We start from the raw sequence: 26,535 nt of genomic DNA, 5'->3' as shown, positions 1-26,535 counted from the left end.
ACACTAACACCAACACAAAGGTCAAAATATACAATTTTAGTTTATTTTCTTTGTACAGACTCACAAAAATAATACAAGTATTCGGCGTACGGGATGATGGCATCGCAATCACGTATCACGTAGAGAGCGGTGAAAACAATCCCTGCGGCACGTGACGAAGACGTGACCGATCACGTTGAAGGACATGTGACTCGTTACCTCCTTAATCAGTGATGGTTCTTTCCGGTCGGTTTTCAGTGGCTCAAACATTAATCGTAACAGTAGAAAGGTCATTCTCTGGACTTCATTGGGCTGTGCTGCATCATGGTCTTGCGGATGCTTCCAAAAATCAATTTCCGCCGTATGTTTTTACTTGAGCTTTATCTTAATTGCATTTTTTACCACTGGAATCTGGCTTGCTGGAGGAGGGCCTTCATCGATTAATTCTTTTTCAGGTTCCTGCAACAACAGCGGAACCAAAACTAAACAAGGGCCTGTTTACATGAAAATCAAGCTAAAGCGCCACTTTAAACAGTAACACCTGCGTTACATGTTGTCTTAACTTAATTAATTGTCTAATTTTAATGTTTTAATGTTTTAATGTCTTTGTTTTTGTGTTTTGTCAGGGCTCCATTTAAACTAGCTCTGCTAAATCGGATGCCCTTGGATAAATATTGAAATAAATAAAATAAATAAATAAGTGGGGGACCCCAGGTAGGTGGGGTAACATGTGGCGGGTTACCCCACCTAACATGTAAACGTGATCAAATTAAAATGAGAGATTATATGGACAGGCGGGTTACCCCTCCTAAACGGGTTACCTCACCTACCTGGGGTCCCCCACCTCCATGTAAACAGGCCCTTAGAGAACAAGTTAAAATCGGGAAATAAAAGGGACAGGGATGATGAGTATATCTGGAATATTTCTGCTGTTTAATTGGCTGTTGAAGGCCAAATGATTCGGTCGAAATTTTCCGAGTATGTAAAAAAAAAAAAAAAAAAAAAAAAAAAATAGGGGCAATGAAATTGATTAACAAACAACTACACAACAATCACAAAAGGTGATCACGTGCAAACAGTCTAATATTTTGCTTTCCAACACAGTAAAATAAGAGATAGGCACGTGACCACAATACAAAAGATATATGGATTATAACTGAGTTACAACAAAGGCAGAAAACTTTCAAGGTAAAGAAGGTGAATATATACAGCATTCATCCTTTGAAGCTACGTGCAAACGGACGCAACAGCTCCCAAAATTGTTGGCCTTACAATGTTGGGACTTGTTGCGTCCATGTTGGCGTTGGTGCGCAAACGGATGGAACGACTCCAGACAATGTTGAGACCTAGAGTGCATCGTGGGAAGGATACAACCCATAAGACCATGTGGAATGCAAGTGCGTGGCCCCAAGAACGTTGAAAGAGCTGTTCAAACGGATCCTATTTCAACATTGTTGCACTATTCTTCGGCCATCACGGAACAAAAGACCTACCTGTTGGGGGTTGTTGGATCAAAAGTCTGACCGCCTTCGAACTCTGCACAACAACTTCCAACAACACGCGACAACATGCAACATGTGTGCAAACGGACGCAACATGTAACATCTAACAATGTTGGGCGTTGTTGGCCAGCAATGTCGTGACCATTTTCACGGGGTTTAAAAAACATTGTGACTCACATTCTGCCGTTCTTGTTGCAATTTTTCCTCGTTATTCGGTGATATCGATCTTTTTACAGCTCCTTTAGTCTCTTCAGGTTTGGGTATCTGGAAACGATAAACATAAAAGCTCTGAATGGCGAGTCTGCTTTTTATAACTGAAATGTTGACGCAACAGTTGTAGAATTGTCTTTGAAACTACTATTTAACAATTATTCCTTGAGCCCGAATGGGCTCTGAGTCAACAGCCCATGAGGCCGAAGGGCGAATGGGTTATTGACTCAGAGGCCATGAGGGCGAGAGGAATAATTGAAAATCCAACTAGTTGGTCAAGAATATCGAGACAAAACAACTTTAGCTAGTTAAAGCTAGACTTTAATGCTTGTTTGCTAGCGCTTTCCCCAACTAGTGGGCTATAACATATAGCCTAGTAGTAGCTCAACCAATCAGAAAGCAGCAATGATTATAGACCACTAGTTGGATTTTACTAATACACAATAGTTCGCTTACGTCTGCTTTCGTGCTGTTTTCACTTGTTGGGGATCCCTTGCCTTCGTTTACTTCACAAGTCTCTTGGCCTCGTCCCTACACACAGAATACATACATACGCTAACCACAGCTACAAAGGGACCAAGCAACCATTTAACAATTAAGTTTATCAAAAGTTTACACACAAATCGTGCCATTGAGCCCAAACTCCCTCTTGCCCACATCCTTTTAGTGGCTATTAAGCCTCTAATGGGATTTTTCATCAACACTCCGCTTTACATTTACGAATTTATATCTCACTGTACTCTATGTTAATGATACTAATGGGAGATATATATTTTAAGAGCGAAATTTACTGCATGCGATTTTAAAGTTATGATATGTATAGTTCACGTTGTCACTAAAAATTCTTCGCATAATCTGAGTAGCATGGTAAATACAGCACTGAAACATAGAAATCAGGTGGTCGCTTAAAGAGATTACAAACAACAGAGAATAATAACAAAACCATCACCCCCAAAAGTGGTAGCGGTCGCTTACGAGCAGTGGTCGTCTGCAAGAGGCTCCAACTATAAAGCTTTGACTGGGAAAATTGTTTTCGTTTTAAGAAAATGATCGCCTATAGGACGCGGTCGCTCACGAGAAAGGTCCGATTGTATACTAATTACCTTTACGTCGGGACACACCTGGGATAATAAAGGGAAAGTTATCACTCACCTCGGTCGGGTTGCCTGTGTTTCCATCCACTACACCTTCTGTACTTGACGATTCACCTGAAGACTAATAAAAAAAGGTAACAGGTAAATGGAACGCATCAAGAAGGAGACATAGTTGCTCTTGCTAAACAAATATGAAAAAAAAAAGAAAAAAAAGAATCTTTTGTTACAAGAACCAATACCAGAAATGGCAACGCCACAACCTTTCACCAAGTCTACCCATGATAGTGTCTCTCTCTGCTATACTAAATCACTCACTAGAGGACAGACAACTTAGGTAATTTTCAAGGCCAGAACATGGAAGGGGTGGAGAGCGGGGGGTGGGGGGCAATAAATTGTTTACCATCGTCCCAAATTTAAGTTCAATGTCGTTCATAAGCGATTTATAAACTTCCGTTTCTTTAAATTCTTCCTCAGTAATTCCATCTTCTTTTTCTTCTTCCTCTTCGTTTGAAGTGTCCTGGGAAAGATCAGATGATTAACGGCATATCAACAGACAAGACTTCTGTAATTTGTGGGAATTTGAAGCGTTCTTGTATTCATGTACCACGCTTTTTCGTTTCCTTGGTGAGAGCTACGAGGGTAAAAGTAACGATGGATCAAAGTTCGAAGGTCTTTTGGTCAGGTTAGACTTCGCTTCGGAACCTTTTTCTGTCGCGAGATGCTCTCTGGAAGATCCAGGGTCAAATTTTACTGTTACTGATGCTTCTCCATCTTTCATTATCACCTTTACGAACAGATCTGCTTCTCGTCCGGGTTAGAGCAAACGGTTTTATGAGTGAGAGCAAGCTTTTCTTTTTCTCCCACCTAGCCATTCTGACAAATTTTACACAAAGAATTAAACTCACCTTGTTCGGCTCCAACTTTATCCTTTTCTGTGGACTGTCACCGTCAGCAGAGTTAGGCCGCTTCCTTGAATTTTCACCGTTAATCGAATCAACAGAACTGACCGCCTTCAAGTAACGAAACAAAATAATCCTTAATTGAAATATGTGAAAAGAATCATATTTTTGAACTACGGATAAAGATATGAAAGTGAAAATTATCTTCGCAGCAGTGAATAACCTAAGCGGGTGACTAAAAGCCTGAAAAAATTCAGGCTTGACCGAGAACCGAACCCTGACCTTTGCGATAACTGGACGTAACGCTCAGGTTCTTTTTCAGCAACTTAGGTTTTTCGTTCTACTGCGAAGATTACGTTCACGTTCACAAATAATAACTAGATTATTTTTACAAGGGCATAGGTCAGACACTCCCTTTGACTGAAGAATTCACCCAATAAATGATTTTCTCATCCAAATAAAAAATAAACACCCAAGACCAACAGTGAGTTCCTCACAGTAGTTTTACCGCACTTGGCGCTAGTTACAGGCATTTGCTTTGAGATGTGATTGGTTAGTTTAATTACCAGCTCTTGTTATTATTGGTCAAGGCACTCTCAACAGTGAGTTGTCCACAGCAGTTTCAAGCGCTGGGTGACGGTCACACGCATTTGCTATGAGATTCGAGATATGATTGACTAGTTTAATTATCAGCAGCTCGTACTATGATTGGACAAGGCATTCTCAACAGCGATTGACTGGTTCAAAGACTATTCAGCCACAATAAGTTGGGAAATGAATCTTAGTATTAAAAAGCACAATCAAGCTATCTGTGACAAGTTACCCGATCTTTGGGAAGGAGAAACAACGAGAATTGACAATATTAATAATAACAAACCGAGTTTTCGGTGTTATCCAATCGAGGTTTCTTGCTCTCTTTTTCGGATTCTTTAGGAGAACTAGGTCGCTTCAATCCAGTAGGCTGAGAAAGAAAGGAAAAGAAGTTACAAAGAAAGGGAAAACATCTTGCAACCATAAGAATACAGCTCAAAGTTACAAGTCATTTTTAAAACGCATACCCTGTCCTGTGAAACCGCTGACGGCTCAGCAGGAACTGCAGTTGTATCTGATGACGTCACTTCACCAACTGTTGACACGGGGGCTGTAAAGGCAGACACCACAGGCGGCACTTTTTTATCATCTGAACTACTGACAACTGCTACGAAAGAACACGAAGTTATGAAAGATCAAGAATGCCTTCTCATTTGAACGGCGGAAATTTTTGAATGCTCCAGACGCAAAGGCTTACTCAAGTGCACTGAAGGATAAATGGATGTCTGTCACGTGGTGTGAAGCGAAAGTAATGATTTGATACGTTTGTGATCTTAACTATATAATATCGACGATTTTTACTAAAGTTAGTTATTTTTTCGCGATTTCACGCCGGGCTCCAAGAGAAAATACGGTACTGTAGAAAGGGAACGTTGACATGTCACGTGGCTTCCATTCGCCACTAGGGAAACGGGAGGGAGACTGGAACGAGTTAACCTCCGCAAAGACTTCTGGGAACTGTTACTGGAGACAGGCAAAAGAAAAATTGGCCAATAGCTGACTGGCACGTCACCAGTAACGATCCCAGAAGCAATTGCGGGACGCACTTCGGCTCCAGTTCCCACCTTGTTTCTAACGTAGCTCCCACTAGGAGACTGTTGCTTTACCTGTTTGTTCATTGTTTTCCTTTCCGCTTGTCGAATCAGCACCATCAATGATTTCTGTAGTAGTATCCAGGCTCAAATCGCTGGCATTAAGTGTTGAGTCAAGCGACACATCTGCTTTACCACCATCCGATTTAGCTGTTACTCCAACAGTACTCTGATTAATCCCAGAAAGACATTTTGCAATTTTAGATCACAAAGCATTAGAAACAAAAACAATACTCAAATATCTAAACCTAACCGCCATCTCCTACGATCTAAATAAAATTTCTAATTCATGAATTTTAAACTTTTCTGGGCGATTTGTACGAGTCTAGCCTTTTTCAGACGTTCTGGCAGTGGAGTGTGGCGGGAAGTCAGAGAGCGGCAGAAAAAAGGGGGAAAGAGAGGGAAAGAGGAAGAAACTTTCGCTATCACTCCCTACCCCACCCCCTCGCTGTTTTTCCTGCTCACATCTCATTGCACCGTCTCATAACATAACGTAACATAAAACTTTATTTATACTCGAATTTTAGAGTAGCTAACAAGCTAACATCTTCGAGCAACAATCTGAACGCCTGAGACAGGATAGTACGAGTCAAACAAAGAATATTTTTAGTTGACCAAGCAATCAAGATTGATCTAATAGCCCAAGTTCGTTATATTTACAATTCTAACACGACTCCGAGGCTTAAGGGTCAAAACTGCAAATTTTTCGCGACTCCATTGCTCACAATTCCCAGAAGAGACTTGAGCAAAAACAAAACCAAACCAGATATAGAAAAACGACCAGAAAGCCTCGGAGTCACGTTAAACCTATTGTCTAACCTCCTAAGAGGGGCACTTGGCCCACGTTCAGGAATTGGAGGGCCACTTATCCTGTTCAGGCAATAAAGAAGATAAAACCCAATACCGTGGACAAAATACATGCCCGTCTCGTTTTACTGACAGATACAGGAGAAGTATAAAGTAGAAGAAATGTACCTCCTTTTTGCCATCTGATGGTGCAGCAGAGCTTCTCTTTTTCTGCTTAAGAACACTTGCTGGTAAATACTCACTGAGCTGCTTTCTGTACAAAAACAAAACAAAACAAAACACGTAAACAACACCGATATAAGTATAGTCAATTGCAATTTACTGCAATCAAACACGTGCTATCATGGCAAACAAAAGATTGCAGACAAAAGATTTGTGACGCCAAAAGAGGCAAACTTGTCCCCATTCTCTGGGATACAATTTTGATGACAATTGGCCATTTATGACTGCCAAAAAGAAGGAAAATTTTTTCATTTCTCCTACAACTTTCGTTTGGCTTTAAGTGAAGCCATGATAAGCCAAAAAAGTGTAAGAATCAAGGCCTAAAACAAATAAGGTAAGGTTATGAAAATCAAAACGATTAATGGATTAACAGAGTCATAGATTTAAATCACAGAATATGATTTGCATTGAAATTGAGTCTGGGGTGCTTACCATTTACACAATCCACCCGGGTGAAAATCTTTTGCATAAACACAAAACTATAAAATGTGATGTGACGGGAGAACGAGCAGCTACAAAATATATCCAGATCAGCTGGACCGACTAGGAAAACTTTTATCACCTCAATCACAGCCCATATTTTCTGCAGTTTCCCAAACATATCGGTGAGAACTATTTGATTTTCCTACTGGAATTTCTGATTTTTCCATGTAAATAGTAAGCACACCTAGTTTACTCACTTTTTCACATGTTTGGCCTCTGTTCTCATTCCCTCCTTCAACATTTTCGCCGTCATAGCTTGCATATGAACTGCAGAAAAAGTGTGCCAAGATTAAAAGATAAAAATGAGACTATGAAACTCTTAATCCAGGTAGCTGCTGATACAGCTTGGAATCATGACCTTGTGTCCCACTCCCCTTACCCCCGACAAACAAAGAAACCAAACAGTGCTTTTGGTTTATGTGTAGTCTTAAAGGGAACTGTAACATGAAATTCAACCAAATTCAGACAGGAGAACTGGCCACCTTATTGTGTGGAACACAAAAATAACTACTAAGGTGACATTACACAAGACGATTTGCAACGACGATTTTGAGTGCAACACAGTGTAGCATTGTTGGAACAATGTTGTAATGCTGTGTTGTACTAAAAATCGTTGTTGCGAATGGTCCCATGTAAAAACATCACCTTTAAAAGGCTTGTGTCAGTGGCTTCCTAGTTCATTTTGTTAAAATTGCCAATTACTCTTTCTTAGGGCACTTTCCACAAGTCAGAACAGTCCAGCCGAACTATAGCAAGACCAGTCATTTTGACAATGAAAAATGCTTTTTCCAAGAGTTTTTGTTGAAACACTACCTGCTTCGTGCATACTATTTAGGATTTGACAGATCTGGCTGGATAGTTTTGATCAAAAGTGAAATTCTCACATGACTGGAATGGTCTGGCTAGTCAGTTCTGAAAAATGGAAGCGCCATTAGCCTCAATGGAACTTAGGGTTGGCAAGAAAAAAAACTTGCAAATGACAAAACCACTGCTTTATATCAAACAACTTTGTCCCCCAAGCATTATATCAAAAGCTGAAGACAAACAGAATGAACTTTGAAAAACTGTTAGGCTAACAAGTTTTCAATCCATTTCAATCCTCTTCAAGTTTGTCCATCCATGCCTCCTTTTATAATAGTTCAACGTTCTTTTATAGTTTGGAGCTGTTATTTTTAAGTGTCACTCAATTTGTTTGCAGTTCCCACTGTCTCAATTTTGATGAATGTCGTAACACAGCTCCCTTAAAACACTGAAAGCACTGTTGAAATAAATGCAGTAAACAAAAAAAAAAAGCACAGATGGGTAAATTTGAATAAGGGGTTTGTAAAAAGAGCCTGATAGTTAGCAAAGTTCGCCCCTGCTGTTTGTAACTCTTAAACAAAATACAAAACACAACACAACAAAAGAAAACTGTTTAGCACTTTTAAATTACAAACCAGTGTTTGTAAACATCTGAATAGCTCCAGTCAAATCAATGTTCACATTTTCTGTGGATGCACACAAAATAAGGACAAAATAATTTTTTAATAATGTTAATGACAAGATATAAAGGAAAATGAAGCCGTGAGTCATTTCACAAGTAGGTTGAACATGATCGTACGAGTGAACATAGTCCTGAATAGGACTGTTGTTGACAGTGACTGACATTATGATAACCCATTACCTGTGCAGTAGTGATCTTCAGTGTCAAAGTGAGTTGAATCACGTCAGTTGATGGTACATGTATTTAACTCTAGTTATTAACCTGATTGGTCAATTACATCACGATAATATGGGTCATCTATCAGTTAAACAGGTTTAAGTTACTTATGACAGAGAGCGACAGAAATTCCATACTGATGACATAAAATCTGTCCGGAATCTGGTTAGAAGCGCTGATTGGTCGACGGAGCAGTTACATTGTTTTAGCTATTGTTTATGAATGACAGACAAAAAACAAAAGGCCACAAAGGTCGAATGTAAATGCGAAGAATCTTTAACAAAACAAGTCAATATTTCTGGAATATGTTCTTCTCTAGAAGAAGCATTTGAGTTTTGCTGGAGCTTTTTGGCAGATGAACACAACACCTCACCAAAATCGACCAGAAGACACGCAAAATTGGACAAAGTTATATTTGCAACCCCATGACTACCGGATTTATTATGTAAACATAACATCCCCAGCGGCGAAGAGCGAGGAGAAACAGATGGTTTGCAGGCTAAAGAATGCTAAAAGTGGGAATGCGGATATTTTTTTTCTTTTTGCACACGCATACTTTTTGGAAACAAAGCAAAAACAAGCAAGAAAACTTTCAGAGCAGTTTGTCTACTGTTTGTCACAAGCAAAAATTCTGTAACTTTGAAGGACTTTCAAACATGACCAAAAAATGGAGGGGCCGTCTTGCAAGTTGTTAATAATACTGAAAGAACAACATTGTATGTATAAATTAAATTAAGACAGTTATTTAAAGGGAATTTAGCCAGTGTTTAACAAAACTGTGTTCTAAGCCATTTTCAGTTTGCAAAAGCTTTTACGTAAACACCATTAATCCTGAAAAGGTTTAATGAAAGAATTTAGCGTAGACTAGAAAAGCATTTGTCTTCTTAAGGTAACCAAGTGATGAAGATATCTGGAGGTTCAAAGATTTCTTAAACCGCGGTTTCAGTTAGACTTTGTTTAAATTTCGTCCCTAACCATTAGAGCCCCAATAACCAGATTCAAATTCTCCAAACGGATTTCCACACATTTACTTAAAGAATTGATTGAGAGAATTTGACAAATGATCATATAATTCTCCTTAAGATGATTATTTTAATAATTCTCATAACTTTTTCTCTTGATCATGTACTGATAATTTTAGGAGAAAATAATAATTGATGCTGGTAATGACCTTACCTTTTTTCTCAAACTGTAACCCAATAAACCACCTAGTAGTAGGAGCAGCCCTAGAAAACACACCATTAAGAAGAAGGCAAGCTTGACATAAAAATATAGTGTCATATAATAATAAGAAATCCACCAATGATATTTTAGGATTAATAATAATTTAATAATACATGAAAATCACTTATCCACTTATCACTAACCATAACATAAATAATCAAACTTTTTTTCAAGCTTGAAATATAGCTAGAAATAATATTGGCAAGGCTCTTCTCAACTTCTCTTCACAAAAATGAACAAATGAGACAAAAATCCAGGCATCTTGACTGAACATACTTAGTTGAGCAATAAAGGATTCATTTCATTTGAAAAGAGAAACTGATTTCTTTCTTCTAGGAACAAAGCCGACAATGTAGACACATCTTCCCCATTTGCCTAACCAATATAAAAGCGTAAGTATAGATTCACCTTGCCTGCCCAAGGAGCAAGCCATAATAATAATTGATCTTTCATCCCTAAAAGGTGAGCAGTCACAGGAAAAATGATTGCACGAAGGACTTGCTCATACAATGCTCTTTGTGTGCGGAGAATAGACCAAAATGACAAGAGCAATTATGTAGAATTGAGCTATACTACTGTATTAAATTTTATGTGCATTACATCTTAAATTGACATTTTGAATCCTGTAATCTTTTAATAGAGAATTGAATCAATCTCTGCACTAAAGCCAAAACTATTTATTGTGCTTAAGTAAATTAATAGCCAAAGACGGAGAAAGAAACCTTACTTGTCAGGTACTAGTGCAGGAAATGACTTTGGTTGAACATGAGCTAACAGGACATATTGAGTGTTCTCCAGGTTTGATATCAGAATTCTGATTTTTGACTCGACTAAACCAATCCTGAAAGAAAAATAAACTGAGCTCAACTTTCTTTCACCCTGGGATGTAAAGGAGGTATACCACTTGATCCCAAGAGTTTTCCCAAAGGTTTAGGATTAGAACAAGCCACAAGTTCGTCTCTTCAGTCACTGTTCATTTATTGCGAAATAAACTATTATTCCTCACACATATTTTGACAGTACCCTTAAAATTTTAGTTTCATGTACAAATTCTATTGACTGATTTCTGTGCATTTCCTGGCTACCCTTCTTGGGCTTCAAAATTGTAGACCAAACTAAATTGTAAAACTTAAATGCACAAACAAGTACCAGTTTAACTTGACTCACCATTCTAAATGATCCTCTTCACAGTTTGATATGGCACTTAACACAATATAGTGTCTGAAATGTGGAGAACAGAATTCACCAGCCATAAATGACCTGCCAGCATGCATACAGCTCTAACTGGCAATCCGCAAGACAACAGACTCAAATGCACTTAAAAAAATTTTAGTTTTCACAGCTTTTTTGGGTTGTTAAATTGCAGCTGTGAATGTAAGACAATGAAAGACAGGAAACAATATCCAATATTTTGTTCAATAATGTTATGAAAGGAATGAAACTTTGAAATATAACAGATTTAAACATGAACCAACTGAGAATACACGATAACTTGTTATGGAATGCCCAGAAAGCCTGTAATTCACAGCAAATGAAAGCAAAAATCAGTTTTGGGAATGTTGCTGAGGAAAACCTGCACCTTAAGAACACCTACTGATAAAGCAAAAATATTGTTTCTTTACCATTAATTCAGAAATAGTTGTGTGGAAAGAACAGATTATGAAACACACCACAGTAACAAAGCAGAGATTCTTTATTGCAATAGCAAGTTCAAGATATACATTTAGATGACGAAAATCATTCAAGCCAAGGGAAGGAGGGCTTGAGGCTAGATTAAGACACACAATTAGACAAGGAAAAATTATGTACTTGTATTTGCTAAAGAAGTTGGGTTGTTGAAAAAGTACATCCCAAGTGGACTTGCCAATCAATGCATCACTTGTAACTTTAAGGCCTGCAAAAAAAGGTAACCACAGAGTATATTGACATTTGCAAGCTGAACTTAAAATTTCTACTGGCAGAAAGTTGACTGATGACAAACTACCATGTCAACTATCAAAAGCTAATAAACATCGAAGGTTAGCCCTAAAATAAATTATTGTTTGACATAAAAATTCTGTATTCTACTGAAAATAATTGATAAGAGAACTATTATTTTGCATTTCTATCAAATAATTATTTACATGTATTGGACAAACACCTTGCTTTTCTGTCATTGCTATCTACAGTGCAGGCCATGGACTGGGCTGTGCTCTAGCAGAGCCCGGTGGCCTGTGGTGCCTAACTTTTGCTCTTGGGCAACTAGAAAATATTACGTTTTTTCACACAAATCATATGCTGGGCACCCTGGATTTTACATGTTCAGAGCACTGGGCTCCCTTCAATTTTCCTTAGAGAACAGCCCTGCATGGGAATTGCAGCATTTACATGTGTGTAAATTGCATGCAATATGAGGATTTACAAGCAAAATACTCCTACAGGTGTAAAATACCGACAGGCCATACATCACCTGTCCTTGAAAATGTTTGAAAACATCAGAAAGATTTCAAAAAGAATAGCGAATCATTCTACATCACAGTTTCAATCACTTAACAAGGAGCATTGGAAAATTTTAAAAGACACTCAAATGATTAAACTGCAATCTACAAAGTGAAATGGAATCGACACTAATTTTTGTAGCTGCCTAAGTGAAAGAAATGATCATTCTATTTTTCCCCAAAATATGATGGACATTCAGAGTACGCCTTGAGGGTGAGAGATCTTCATTCATTGTTCACAGATTTTAGCCAAAGAAAAAAGTTATCAAATACACACAGTCCAGGGGTAAAATTTTAAACTCAGTTTCCGAAAATTTACATGTATCTTCTCATGCATTTTTGCATGTAGTTTTTATTTACTTTGCGTGCAACATGGCAGATTTACACACAAGAAACGTGCGCATGTAATGCTACAATAATTATTCCTGTGGCCTGTACTCTATGAGCCCATAGACAGCAAGTAGTACATCAACCAATCAGAATGCAGAATTGCAGAAAAATACAAGAAGTGTATCACACATTTACATGTACAAGCAGAGTATGAGCTGTCAAATGGGGAAAATGATGAGCACCAGAAATATTTCTTGAATGTTATTGTGTTGCAAGAAAAAAGCCAATCGGGCATGAGAAATTAAACTACAAGCAAGAATGTTAATTAGCTTGTAGTTTTGTGACTACAAATTCAGTTCCTTCTCCAACACAGTCTCGGACAAAAATAGTTCGCACACACCCAATGCTGTTTTTTTTACTTCTGGCCCATTCTCCTGATCCTCCCAATGTTTTTTTATCACAGTTAACTGACCAAATCTTGCACACCAACATTGGGAGGGCAAGGAGACAGCAAAGTGTCTGAACTATTCTCATTCGTATAAAAGCCGCCGCGTGACGATTTAATCAACTAGATTACTGAGTGCTCCCTCGGGAAGCAGTCTATTGGTCCTTTACGGTCCCCAGGGAAATTCCCTAGGCCTTTTATACGCCCTAGCAAACAAATTCACCGTCTTCTCGCAAGTCTACTCTACAACGGACAAGCAAGTTTCATTCTTCCGCAACGCGACCAGAGCCGCTGAAGCTCTTTCATGGCTCTCGTCCCTGTTTAACCAGACCCAGCTGATGCGGTAGCTATTGCTTCGACAGAGCCTCAACCAGCACCAACACCATCCACCTAAGTATCATGTTTTAATTTCTCGCTTCCCCCTTTTCTTGTCAATTTGTCACATACGTGGCATTTATCTTTTTCACCATTCTGTTCTGGAGTTTGTTTACGTTAGCGCTTTTAGGCGTCTGTGCAACGTGCCAGAGGTAAGACGACCCTTATTTGATTATTGTCGCGTCTTTTGCGTCTGTTACAGTAGAACGAAAACGAGCCGGAACATATTTACGTTGGCGCTTCATGGCGTCTGTGAAACGTAAAGGAGAATCTCAACAGTGCAGTTCAGTGGAATGTATTTAATTACGTTGGCGCCCTTCGGCATCTGTGAAACGTATAATGAAGAGAAAGACATTACGTTGACGCTTCTTAGCGTTTGTGAAACGTAAAGGAAGATCCCAGCAGCTCTACTCAGTGGCATGTTTTTAATCAGTTACGTTGGCGCCTTTTGGCGTCTATGAAATGTACAATCAAGGGATAGACATTACGTTGACGCTTCTTAGCGTTTGTGAAACGTAAACGAAGATCTCACCAACGCAGTTCGGTGGCATGTTTTTAATTTTGTTGGTGCCCTTTAACGTCTGTGAAACGTACAATGACGAACAGACATCTTTGGCTTTACTTCGCGACCGTCCATCGTTCATTTGGTCTACAGTCTTTGATGCTTTATGGCATTTTACGTGTATGTATTGAAAGATTTTAGAATAAGGTGACCAGTTGTTTATTTTTCCCGTTCGTTTCCTACTCATTGTATTGTCAACATTTTGTATAATTTCTGCACATTGCATTGTCAGCATACTCCGTGCCCCCTCGCAGCTGTTCCCTTGAGACGTCTCACTTTTTATATTGTGTTTATTCTTCCTCACCTATTACACTTGTGATCTTAGAGGTCACATAGCAGAAACAGAAAGTGACGTAACTCCTAGATATCAGTAACCACATTCTCTTTACTCCAGCGTACAGCCTTAATAAATTTGCACGAGTTTCCTTGTATATTATATTTTTCTTTGGCTTTTGCTTACTATATTTCCTTACCCCACACTTGAGTGGTGCTCAGGGGGGGTTCCTAAACACACCCCTCATCCAGTCTTCGGACGGTGTCCTGACTCGACTCAACTGTGGGGTTCCCTCCCAGCCTCCCTCTTTCGCAGGGTCTTTCCTTCTTTTTATCTCCTCCCATTCGGATTTCTCTAACCGGGTTACACATGCTGCAAGTCACCCTTCAGCTTTCCTTTAGCGTATCCGGGAGGGAAAGCCCCACAGTTGGGCCGGGCCATTCCCCTCAATTGAATCCGTTACATCTGGGAGGCATTATGCCAACACTGCCCATCTCTCTAAGGGAGTTTTTGTGAGTTTTTCTGAGTTTCGGGGAGATTTGGCTGTACTGCAAGTTAATGAGGTATTCTGCAATAATTTACCGTCTTTTGGATGAGTCTATAGCACCCCTGGTGTCGGGCAAAATTTTTCACCCATAACTTATCCATCAAAAGGCATAAAGTGGCTTTTATGCGAATGTGAATTAGTTACTATTCTCATTCGTATAAAAGCCGCCACGTGACGATTTAATCAACTAGATTACTGCGTGCTCCCTCGGGAAGCAGTCTATTGGTCCTTTACGGTCCCCAGGGAAATTCCCTAGGCCTTTTATACGCCCTAGCAAACAAATTCACCGTCTTCTCGCAAGTCTACTCTACAACGGGCAAGCAAGTTTCCCCACCCTCCTCCCCTTCAGCGGCGCTGGCAAATTTTCTCTATCAGCCCACCTTATGCCTTACGCAAAATTTTTCACCCATAACTTATCCATCAAAAGGCATAAAGTGGCTTTTATGCGAATGTGAATTAGTTACAATTTTGACCGAGACTGTGGTTCACATATAATGATCTTTGCTGTGATTGGTCATAACACAATAAACATTCCTGAAGTATTTTAAGTGTTCATGGTTTTGCCAGTTTCACTGAAATGGTCCTGACCTTGTGATAAAAATAATCAACTTACAAAATGGGAAAAAAGGTTGATTGTCGTGAGTTATCAAAATAAATAATTTTCACTTACCAATATCAAATTCTTCTTTCATTATAGTTCTTGTTGAAAATGACACATTGAATGTTGAGTTCTGCTGAGGATAAGCAGGTGTTATGATGGGCATCAAGTGATAACGGTCTGCAGGATTACTCTGTCAAAAAAAAACAAGTAGTTCTTCAGTGACTCACATAATTAGTTTTAGTAAATTCTTTTTATTTGTCAGTAAGTAAGTATTTGTCATTATAATTATTTTCAGTAAATTCTTTCTATTTGTCAGCAACATGCATGATGGAGTGTTCTCAAAGTCATTTTAATATTAATGACTACATTCAACGAGGTTAGGATATTGGGTTTGAAGTGATTACAATAAAATTTTACGAACTTAAGCTTTAGATTTCTTCAAGAGAAAAAAATAATCATCATTTAAGAAGGTATATCGGGCACTTGAAAGGTTGTTTCATGTCTGATTTCTAAACCTTACTTTTTAACCCCCTTCTTGTTATCTGGATAACCTAATTAAACAATGCAACTAATTGATATCTTCATATGTACATCAATGTAAAACAAATTTTAACAACAGATTGCTAGTGTAAAACTGACAGTTGATTAAAAGCTGCTTACCCTAGGATCCCAGACTGGAAAATTCAGTTTTTCTGAAGGTATGGCGATGTTTTTCAAGAGAACAGGATTTGGCCACTCCCTGTTAACGCAACCAAAATTAACACACCATATAAATTATTTACCAAGAAACAAAATAAACTTTTTTTCCAGGGGTCACTTACAGTTTAGCTCCTAAAATAACAAAATTGTGCAACCAGAATGTACCGTTCCATTGGGCACATGAAATTTCAGAAATTTCAAACCAGAATTTTTGTTCAATAGAAAGCGCCCTTTGTTCCCTGTATGTGTTACACCACTCAGACTATATGAAGAACTGTCAGTGACATAATTGCACACAATAAATTCTCTGCCAAAACTTAAATGTCTCGGGACCTTTGCTCGGAAGATACCCCCTGTGCTTCGATTCCCTTAACCGACTGCTAAATCTTCACATTTTGGGTAGTTGCTTATGGGAGGGTTGAGTGTATTACCTAAAATTCAGAGCCTCCAAAATTATGATTATTTCTCCTCAATGACTATACAAAAAAAACTTTGTCTCACGAGACACCGCAGCAAATACAGTGCAGTTATGTACAATCTCTGGTTATAACATACAGTGATATTTTTATTACAATACATTACCCACCCCTTTACAAGAGAACCAAAAAATGTTCTTAATTTCCTCAAACACAATTTTGTACGTACCATTTTGAAAATACAAGAAAGAATTTTTGGAGAAGCGTAGCTGCCACTGCCTTTGGATACAGCTGGCATGTACGAGCCACTAACATGGCCCATGACACACCACCCAAGAAACCCAAAACATTGGAATAGATTCCACGTTCTGATCACAAATACAAATGAGTTACAATTAGTATGTGACAATAACAACATTATCTATAGTTCTTAATTTTACTCTGAGATGAAAATGACATTTAACTATTTTTTGAGACCTGCATAACTTACTGTACATGTATCATCTAAATGGTTTCTCAAACATTCTTCATTTAAGACCTTCTTCATTATTTACAACAATGTTACTACAGTAGAAGCTCTCGTAACAGACACTCGTAAGCGGGCAGCTCTACCTGTGGACACCACAAAACCCTGTTTGTCTCAATTCTCATACAAACTCTGTAGTTTTTACATTCTCGTAAGCAGCCGGCTGTAGTTACAGACACCATTTTTGCATCCCAAGGGTGTCCGCTTATGAGAGCTTCCCTTGTATGTTATTAAACTACTTGGAAAGGTTATAGAATTTTATCTCAAAAAGAGTTTAAGCAGGTAAGTGCAAGCAAAAGAGTTTAACTACTGGTAATTTTTCGGGAGCTCAGGATAAGTGTCATGGAGGTCATGTTTATTCAAGTTGCCAGAGCCTGTGCTTGCAATAAAGCTGCAAATCCCAATGTGGTGAGTTGCTACAGAGCTTTACAGCCATGAAGAATACCCTCAGTTGAAATAAATTTACTTGTTGCTGCTCTTGTAACCCTGCATTCTGTTAACCGGGAAAAAATTACAATCTCTAGTCCTAATACTGACAAGTTACTAATAATGAGAACCTACTCTTTGCCCATAATTTGACTGCCCTTAATGTAAGTCGAAAGTTTTCTATGTTGGGTACTAAGTGTAGAATTTCATCTGTGACACGACAACCTGCAAAATACAAAAACATGTACAGTGTACTGTAAGGTAACTACAATCAGATATCGTCATACCAAAGATAAAATGACACAATGTGTGGTTCCAGAAAATATCCATACCCCCCCCACGGATGGTTCTTCCGATTAGACCCCCCCACCCTCTCGGAATTTCCGTTCCAGAGGGGTCATGTATAACCCCCCCACCCCCCAGGAATTTCCTATTTTCCTTTTCATGGTCTTAATTTGCCATATTTAGAGATAATCGACCGTGTACCGCTTAAAATTAACTGTTCTCATCTTAAGACACATTTTTCTTATAATCTTTGACCTATTTGTAATCTTTTACAAGACAATATGTATTTCTTACATAGGTAGAGCACGCTTGATAGACTATGAGCGGTCTCTCTTTTTTGATTAGTCCTTCCAGCGAAACGCGCGAGGCAGAACAGAGATTAATAAGTTTATGTCATCTCAAGAAAACATTTAAAAAAACAAACATTTATTTAAAAACTTTAAATTTGAATTATTCATTGAAATAAAACTATGTGAACATTTTCAAATTTCAAAACGAATCTACCTACTGACAAAGTTAGACAAAAGTTGATGTCTGGTACTGTAATTAAGTTTCACTATGTGCACGTCTTGTCTAAGACAGTTTCATCTCAAATGCAACATTTACAGCATAACTTCAAAGTTAACTATTGATTTAACATTAAACTATGTGAAGAAATTCGAATTTCAAAACGGATCTACTAGAAAACTAACTTACAACAAAGTTTATCGTTTGTTCGGCCTCGGGTCCTTAAGTCACCACAAAGTCGATCTCTCGATGTTTGTAATTAAGTTTAACTTTGAACGAAGTACACTTGCAGTTAAACAAATCTCAGGAATTACAAAAAAAACCTATTTGGGTTATAAAAGAACAAAATATGCAAACATTCATTTTGCGTCCTATTTGCATCGATTCATGTTCAGAAATGAACATCAGTGAAACATGATCTATTTCGTTGCCTAGCACGTGATCGAAAGTCTTCTCCACAAAGAAGGAACAGATCGTTATTATTTTCGGGCAAAAGTTGATTTGGCGAAAGGTCTGTTGGACAAACAGCTTGCCTTCAACGGTACTCTATTAGAAGTCAATAATAAAATACAGCAAAGGTCTCATTTGGGTCGTCACGCAACGCTTTGTCGCGACGAGCTCACTGAATGTCAACAGAAATTTGCATAAAGTTGTTTACACAAAGCTCGAGAAATATATCGCCGAGTTAGACGACGTTTGTTCTCGATTACCGGTAGCGTAAGTTTTTTGTCAGACTATCTGCAGTCGAGTCCACAATCTAGATACATGTTCGACATAAAGAAATTATTATTAATCGATGCGCTAGAATTTATTCCCGGACAAGTAACCTGTTGAGAATTGCGATCGATTTGCCCGAAGGACGATATTTATTTAAAGACTTCGTCAAAGTCAAACGTTCGACGGACCGATCGTTAGCTGTTTAGAATCAACCGTTAGATCGTAAGAGCAATCCGTTAGAGCGTTAGAACAAATCGTTAGAGCGTGTGGACAAATCGTTAGAGTGGAGATGATAGCGAACTCCCAGCAAAGAAGACGATCGACGTTTGAGACAAACATCTTGAAGTTTTTTTTTCTCGAAAGGGCATCTACTTCTAATTTTTGTTGTGCTACAAATCAAAATAATCCACATATACTTAAGTATGTCTTGTATGATCGATCGCGTCTTTTACAACCCTGTGGAAAATTATTCTCGTGGGCACCCCCTGTACCCCTCGGAAAATTCTACCCTTTAGCCCCCCCACCCCCTAGGAATTTCCATTAACCATCCGTGGGGGGGGTATGGATATTTTCTGGAACCACACAATGTACCTCTGCAACTAAAATTACTGACAGCAGTCACTGCTGTCTCCATGTAATTCAATAATATATTATTTTCCTATAACACTTACCATTTAAACTTCTAACACACTTTGGGTCCAGGTTTTTCAAAAGACCCTCATCAAGAAGACTCAGATCATCCGGGACCTCAGGGAGGGCTAGTCGGGCAAACAGCAAGTCCATCTATAAATTGAGTGAAAAAATGATGACAATTTATACTGGATCAGATAGACTTTGAAGGCCAGGAGAATGACCAGTGATGAAACACAATGGCATATTTTTGTTTTGTGAGGAGAATGGGTATCCTCATTGAAGTAGCCAGCATAAAAGATGTAATCAATCCTCAGTTAGTAACCTCAACCCTTGTTTTGAGCCCCAACAGCTTCAATGAATCACCAGAAATGTGTCTTGAAGCTCCCTTCAACCTGATTGGTAAATTGAAAATGGCTTTGTTAACAGGCCAATTATGGCAGACATAAATGTACTCAAATGCTGGTACACTAGTGAGGGCCCAGAACAAGGTATTTGGTGCTTTTTTTGCAGATGGACTTATCCAGTAATTAAGTTCCTCTGACACACAGGCTATCTTTGAAGGGACCTTACCGGTATACTTTAAGGCATGATGATGCAAGAAATGGTCACTCACCTCAATATTGCAAAATACCATTTTGATGACAGGAACAAAAGCATTTTCAACTGCCTATAAAAAAAGTCAAAGGAAAGAAAGAACTAAACATGAATAAATGAAAAGAGGTATTATACTATAATACAGGGAAGCATAAAAAGTGTGAAAGGAGCCAGCTGCGAAGGAATTGTATTTTCTCAACAGAATGCTCCATAAATTATAAATGACTTTGGAACAGTGTGATGCAGTCAACCACTTTCAAGAAAGCACCTTCCCTTGATAGCAACCTTTACACAGTAAACGTCCTACTCTGTGTAAATGACTACTCGCGAAATAGAGGAAAAAAGCTCTGATCAGGTTTTATAAGAAAGTAAAGGTGACCCATATTTACTGCAAAAATTTACCCTTAATTCCTTTACATCCTCATTGTTCTTGAGAATCTCATAAAAAGTTCCAAAGAAGTCAGTTCGCTCAACATGACGAGGAGCAACAAGGAGTGTGTCAATATCAGCACCTGGATAAAAGTCATAAAAGATGGTGTTATTAATAATCATAAGCAATCACATAGTACACTCATGAAGATCTGTAGAAAATAATTCCACTTGAATTATGTCAAAGCTCTAATAATTTCTGAGCCTTCTTGAGATCAAAACTGCTGTTTCCAAGGACGGGAATACAATATAAATGCAGGGCTGTACTCTGGCAGAGTCCAGTGGCCCCTGGAGCCTAACTTTTGCTCTTGGGCAACTAGAAAATCTCAGATTTTTTACAGAAATCATATGCTGGGCACCCTAGATTTTACAGGTTCAGAGCGCTAGGCTCCCTTTAGTTTTCCCTGGAGCAGAGCCTTGAAACGTTTAAAGTCTTATACACAAAGTACATGTAATTTAAAATAAGTACAACAATCACAACTTTCCAAGCCTCCTGAAGAATAACATTACACTTCAACAGTTACTTTTGGTTTGAATTGCAGGTATCAGGAGATCAAAATCAAAAAATCAAGATTCTGCTTTACGTAATGACATCCTGTACCTCGACATTTAGACTAATATTCTTGTTCTACACGTGTATATATCTGATTACATGTACAGTATCATCGGACAGCAGTAAATAATAAAATTATCATTCTAAATTTTACCTTTGGTATGCACACCAAGCCTGTAAGAACCAAATGTGAAGATCTTTCCACCAACTAAGTTTGCAACTGACTCAGGCATGTTCTACACAAAATAATAAAAATACAGGTTGTTTCATATACTATATAATTTATGCATTTTTTGTATTCATCTTGCAACTGGTCATCAAATAAAATCCATGAGTTCCTAGATACCTTTGACAAACTTATATCTATGATCCATTGTTTGACCAAAGTATTCAGTTTTGCAAGAACCACCATCCTGTTGAGAAAAGAGAGAAAACAAATCTACAGTGTATAAACTGCCCTGAGGGTATAAATGAAAAATTGTACACCATTTTTAGTAGCTTAATTACCTGTGTTGGAGCTCTTCCTCACTTTCAAACACTCCATAAGGTTTGAGAGTTTCCTCAAGGGCCTTGGTGAGTGCAATGTCCTAAGAAAATTATCATCACGTGATAAATATAAATAAATCTTGTACAGTGTATGCATAATATTTCGGTATAACTACAGTTAACCTCTCTAAGCAGTCTCCTACATGTATCAAGAATCTATCCTCTACTAAGTAACCAGAGTCCAGACGACGCAACAAGAACGTCAAAAAAAAAAGGTTTAATGAGTAAAACAACAACTTTGCACGTGCAGCACACTTTTTTGTAAATTTCTTTGCAGTTTTTGCACAACTGCCACGTAAAAATTCCTAATTTCTCACTTTATAGATAAAGTAAATGAACAATAAAGAAATTTTATTTCTCTTTCTGAACTCGGATCTCGGAGGGTTCGCCTACATTTTACAAAGTAAGTGGGTAGGAATAATCACAATAAAGACTGAAAGAATGCAAATTGACTTCTTATGCGACGTTCTGATCTCGCTGTCGCGTTGTTGGATCTTAAAGTCCCTGTTGTAGTTAATTTTTTATCTCAGGTAATTCTTATTTTGCCTTTGTTTCAACTTCATTAGCACACATTACCATACCCTAAAACAAAGAAAAAGAAAAATTACCTGAGATAAAAAATTAACTACAACATCTCTATTGGTGGGGAAGCAGGATGTTTTTGGTTAATTTTATAACCACCTAGATTAACAGCCCAAGTGGGAATGGACAAAATTATTGATGATCAATGCTTAGTAAAATACTAAAGCCAGAGATATTTTAACGGCTTTTAGAATCAAGGTTTTGAGTCATTAAAACCATTAATTTATTTTACGGGAAACATGCTCATAATCAGGGTTGTCAGAAAGTTTTGAAGTAGATGGCTGAGTTGTCAAAGTAAGCAGCCAGTCCAGGGATATTTTATTCAAAAAAGGCCATCCATAAAGAAATGTTAAGCAGAGTAGCCGGCCAAACCTAACCAAGCAGGCGGCAATTTTCGCCGGCAGCCGGCTACTTTCGACAACCCTAATAGCCCAAAATAACATGAAACAAATGGTGTTACAAGTTGCTGTCAAAACAAAATTTTGAATTTATTGGTCGGTACAGAGAAATACAACCTGCTCAATTCACCAATTTCAGTAAGTATTCTAACTAACAGATTTCCATGTAGTAAATAATTATTAATATCTTTTATGGAGGATGCAGACAAAAGTCGATTTTCATGCTGGGTGAGTAACTTTGAAGCTCACTTGCCCTTGTAACTAAATCATTTACTAAGACAAGCCCGCCAGCAATGGCCCTGGGCAAGCAAAATGCAAGAACTAGCTGCTTGTCCAAAGGACAAGCTGGAATTCAAGTTCTTATCAAGCCCACTGAAAGAACACAAATTCACTTTCTACAAGTAATATTTTTACCACTGTAATTGCAGTTGTGGCTGTGTTAACTCTAATTTAAAAGGCCAATCAAAGACAAATTTCTCTTAGGTGGCAAACACTGCCTGCATGTCAAGTTGCAGGGTTAATAACATGATAGGCAGGAAATGAAACAGCTAGGGATTTCTTTTGGTTGTATTTTTGATATACTGTATCTTGTTATGAAAGTAGCCAGGGATCACATTCACAATAGCCAGGGGAAATCCCCGGTACCCATCCTTAATGACAGTCTTATTTACAGGCTAACTGTTAAGAAAGGGTGTTTTTTTTTAACTAGCCCCAGGTTATCTGACAGCATTTTTGTCATTTTGACTAGAAATGGCAATACCCTTTTAGGCGCCGAAGACATAATATTATGTGATAATTATGCGATCTCTTTAATTACAGGGTCATTCCACAGTATTCCGTCTGTTGCGGAAGGGAAATTCAGAGACACTAATCATGTTGTAGTGTAATAAGTTTTTTTCATTTACTTCTGGATATTTAGGGAGTTTTTATGTCTTTTAGGGAGCTATCATTTCTAGTCTCATGCTTTTCTCTTAAATGCATTATTTAGCTCGCAGACCATCAAAAGAGGGCTGTTGCGGAGGGGAACAGAAAATACCGTGTTCAAAGTTTTTTTATTTCATTCTTAATTTTCTATGAATTCTGGAATGGTATCCTAAGCTCACTGGTTTTTTCCATTTTATCAACTTATGTTAATTACAAGAATCATAAAAGGAAACTTTAATGTACAGCTCTTTTTCAGTGAGGCAGGATCCAAGACCACCATCCACTGTTGCGGAGGGGAAGTTGCGGAGGGGAAAATGTGTCCACATTTCAGTATTCATAAAACAAGCCACGAAAACCTAATTATAACGACCATATTTTAATATATGAACTTCAACAACTTTACATTGGCTTTATATTTATTAATGTCTCTGCTCCTTTATGATGCATGTCTAACGCGAAATGACTTAATTATAAAACAAATAATGACAAGTTGGCGATAATGGGGGAGCACTGCCGTGCGCTAGGTTAGCGTGTGCGACTTCCGGCGATGGCGTGAGCAAATTTAAAAGAACCTCACTTATCTCCCCAGCACTACGAGCTGAATGCAATACAGTACGTGCTGGATCAGACAAGAGTATCGGTTTGCAGGCGATATTAAACGGCAATGCAGCCAACAAGCTTGGGGGAAGTCCCTGCACAGACTTAACCGCACTGCGAGGAGTGTCCCTAGTTTATTTGATGGCATAGCACAAAACAAAGCCCAAACCTCGTCTCCAAAGGGAGGGAGCTAGGGAGGGAAAATTTTTACAAGAATAGTATACTGAGCGCTTAAACCTTGCTGAACACTGGAACCCCCTGAACAGTTGTTCTACGCTTTTCTAGCTAGACGCATGTCTGCTGGCATCGCCAGTAGAAAAGGCTGTACTACAAGACAGCTCAGCGTTGCATGTGCAAACTCTTAGCCATGAATAGTGCTTTGAAAATATTGGCCAATGCTGTGGCTCGTACTAGCCTGCTTAAGACAACAAGGCCGTAAAGTTCTATGCTAGAATACAATGCATCTTAGAGCTCGCTGACCTTGACAACCTGACTACACAACTGCTTTGTTGAAAAAGAACCGCCATGAATGGGTTACTGATAACTAGCGTCACGTTCCATTAACTACATTTTACTGGCGTGACAGTAAAATTGCTTTTATTTTTAATAGGGTCACTTCTCACTTTCTTTCTGAACTTTCTACTTCTTTCAGTGTTAGAAGGCATTTTTTAAAATTCAATACTTCTCAACTCAGCAAGAAAGCCATATTGAATTTGAACACATGGTTTTAGCTATCCCACAATGCATTGTTTGAGTACAAACTCACAACAGAATTCCCCTCCGCAACAAAATTTCCCCTCCGCAACAGAAACTAATCATTCTTTATCAAATTCAGCTAAAAACGTGAAATCCATTAGAACATAATAAAATTAAGCCTTGGTCAAAAATTAGAAGATATGAAAACAGAAAGTTGAATTAATTATTTGTTAGCCTGAAAATAAAACTATCAGGCCTCAAAATGTTGCGGAGGGGAAAACAGCATCCATGACATTGTCTGCTGCTGTCATTATGGTGAAAATATCAATGTTGGTCAATACTAAAGTAACTTTGCATTAAGTAGTTTTTGTCCCATACCAGCTCAGCAAAATTTTTGTTAATAATTTGTTATCAGCAACACATTTAACTTTCCCCTCCGCAACAGCTATTTTCACTGTATATGGTAATTGATGATAATTTATGCATACACGACAACTGACAACAAACAAAGTTTACCATTTTCACATACTATAACTAGTATATTTTCAATTTGTCAAGAAATTGAGTGAAACAAACAATTTTGATTTTTGATATTTTCTGTCCAAATTACTGTGGAATGACCCTACAGTGTATCCACCATAAATACTTGAACCGCCAAAATTCAATCCTAAATGCCAGATCTAAGGATTTGCTTGAAGTTGAGGCTGTGGATGATTATGGCCGGATCTGACCAAAGTTTCGTTTAAATATTTCACAGGACAATAATAAACAATAAAAGTCCACTACTGTTTACTACCTTGTAGCTTCGTTTAAAATTAACCCGCTTATTGGATGGCAGTACAGTGGAAGTCTCAGGTATAAAAAGGACACTGTACGCCAAGTAACCTGACTCCGATCCTGGGCACAAAGATATAGAAGAGCAAGCTGTGTTTGGCCAAGCTTGCACGCGAGCAAGCATCAAAGAAGAATTCAAGTGTTAATTAAGAAAAATGGTTTTAACTTACATTGGGCTTCGGCTCAGCCAAAGATATCGGGGAAGTGATTCCATAGGACTTTTGTGTTTGTCCCCCGGTGGCAGCACTAGAATCAACGACATGATTTGAGTGAGGCGCGAAAACCAAAAAACGTTCTCAGAATTATTGAATTCTTTCATCTCAAACCGGTATAATCGTTTAAGTCAGAAGATGCGCTTACCTGGACATTTTAAAGGTTTCAGAGAACCAGTCTGTTCATTGATAAATCATTACGGGCAAATCCGCAGGGCCTTGCAGCGTTTGTTATTAAGGCTTTCCAACAAAAACAGAAAAAGATCAGAAACGTGGATGAAAACCAAGATGGCCGATCGGCCAGCTGTGCAACTGCGCATGCACTGGAGTCTCTCGTTCTCAGTTTCCTCACTGCCCGTTAATAACGCCTTGGATATTTTGATACTAGGGTAACAAAACAACTATCCGCACCACTACCGCGGTCAAACGTCTAAATCGTTATTTTTGTTTTTTATTGCTGCGATTTCATTTACCAGTTAGAGAAAAATGGGCAATGGTGTATAAATCAGTTAGTCAACATAACTATCTTTCCATTTTTCTCAAAATTTT

The 26,535-nt window shown here is 38.3% G+C and overlaps 1 protein-coding gene across 3 annotated transcripts; it reads right to left on the bottom strand.

Moving 5' to 3' along the window:
- Positions 1-21: 21 nt before the first annotated feature.
- LOC140943292 (poly(A) polymerase beta-like) lies at positions 22-26,290 on the bottom strand. Of its 3 annotated transcripts, none has more exons than XM_073392372.1 (27): positions 26,135-26,290; positions 25,945-26,020; positions 21,705-21,784; positions 21,544-21,610; positions 21,352-21,433; positions 20,618-20,727; positions 20,235-20,288; positions 19,660-19,771; positions 17,615-17,704; positions 16,757-16,895; positions 16,073-16,151; positions 15,482-15,602; positions 11,611-11,695; positions 10,969-11,022; positions 10,529-10,642; positions 9,754-9,803; positions 8,315-8,365; positions 7,076-7,145; positions 6,342-6,426; positions 5,382-5,535; positions 4,743-4,882; positions 4,562-4,645; positions 3,691-3,795; positions 2,844-2,906; positions 2,148-2,222; positions 1,659-1,745; positions 22-438 (listed from the first exon to the last, which is right to left on the bottom strand). In XM_073392372.1, exons 1-27 carry the CDS (start codon positions 26,140-26,142, stop codon positions 349-351), a joined length of 2,325 nt encoding a protein of 774 aa, XP_073248473.1. In that variant the 5' UTR covers positions 26,143-26,290; the 3' UTR covers positions 22-348. The 3 variants fall into 3 exon arrangements, with proteins under 3 accessions (XP_073248473.1, XP_073248474.1, XP_073248475.1); XM_073392373.1 differs by having other exon boundaries at positions 4,743-4,879; XM_073392374.1 differs by lacking the exons at positions 22-438; positions 1,659-1,745; positions 2,148-2,222; positions 2,844-2,906 and adding an exon at positions 3,078-3,302.
- Between the last annotated feature and the right edge of the window lie 245 nt (positions 26,291-26,535).

The sequence above is a fragment of the Porites lutea genome, chromosome 7 (genome assembly GCF_958299795.1).
Source record: "Porites lutea chromosome 7, jaPorLute2.1, whole genome shotgun sequence".
In the NCBI taxonomy this organism is placed as follows: Eukaryota; Metazoa; Cnidaria; class Anthozoa; order Scleractinia; family Poritidae; genus Porites; species Porites lutea.
Note: the sequence above shows the minus strand (reverse complement) of the source record. Positions and strands in the feature narration are given on the sequence as shown.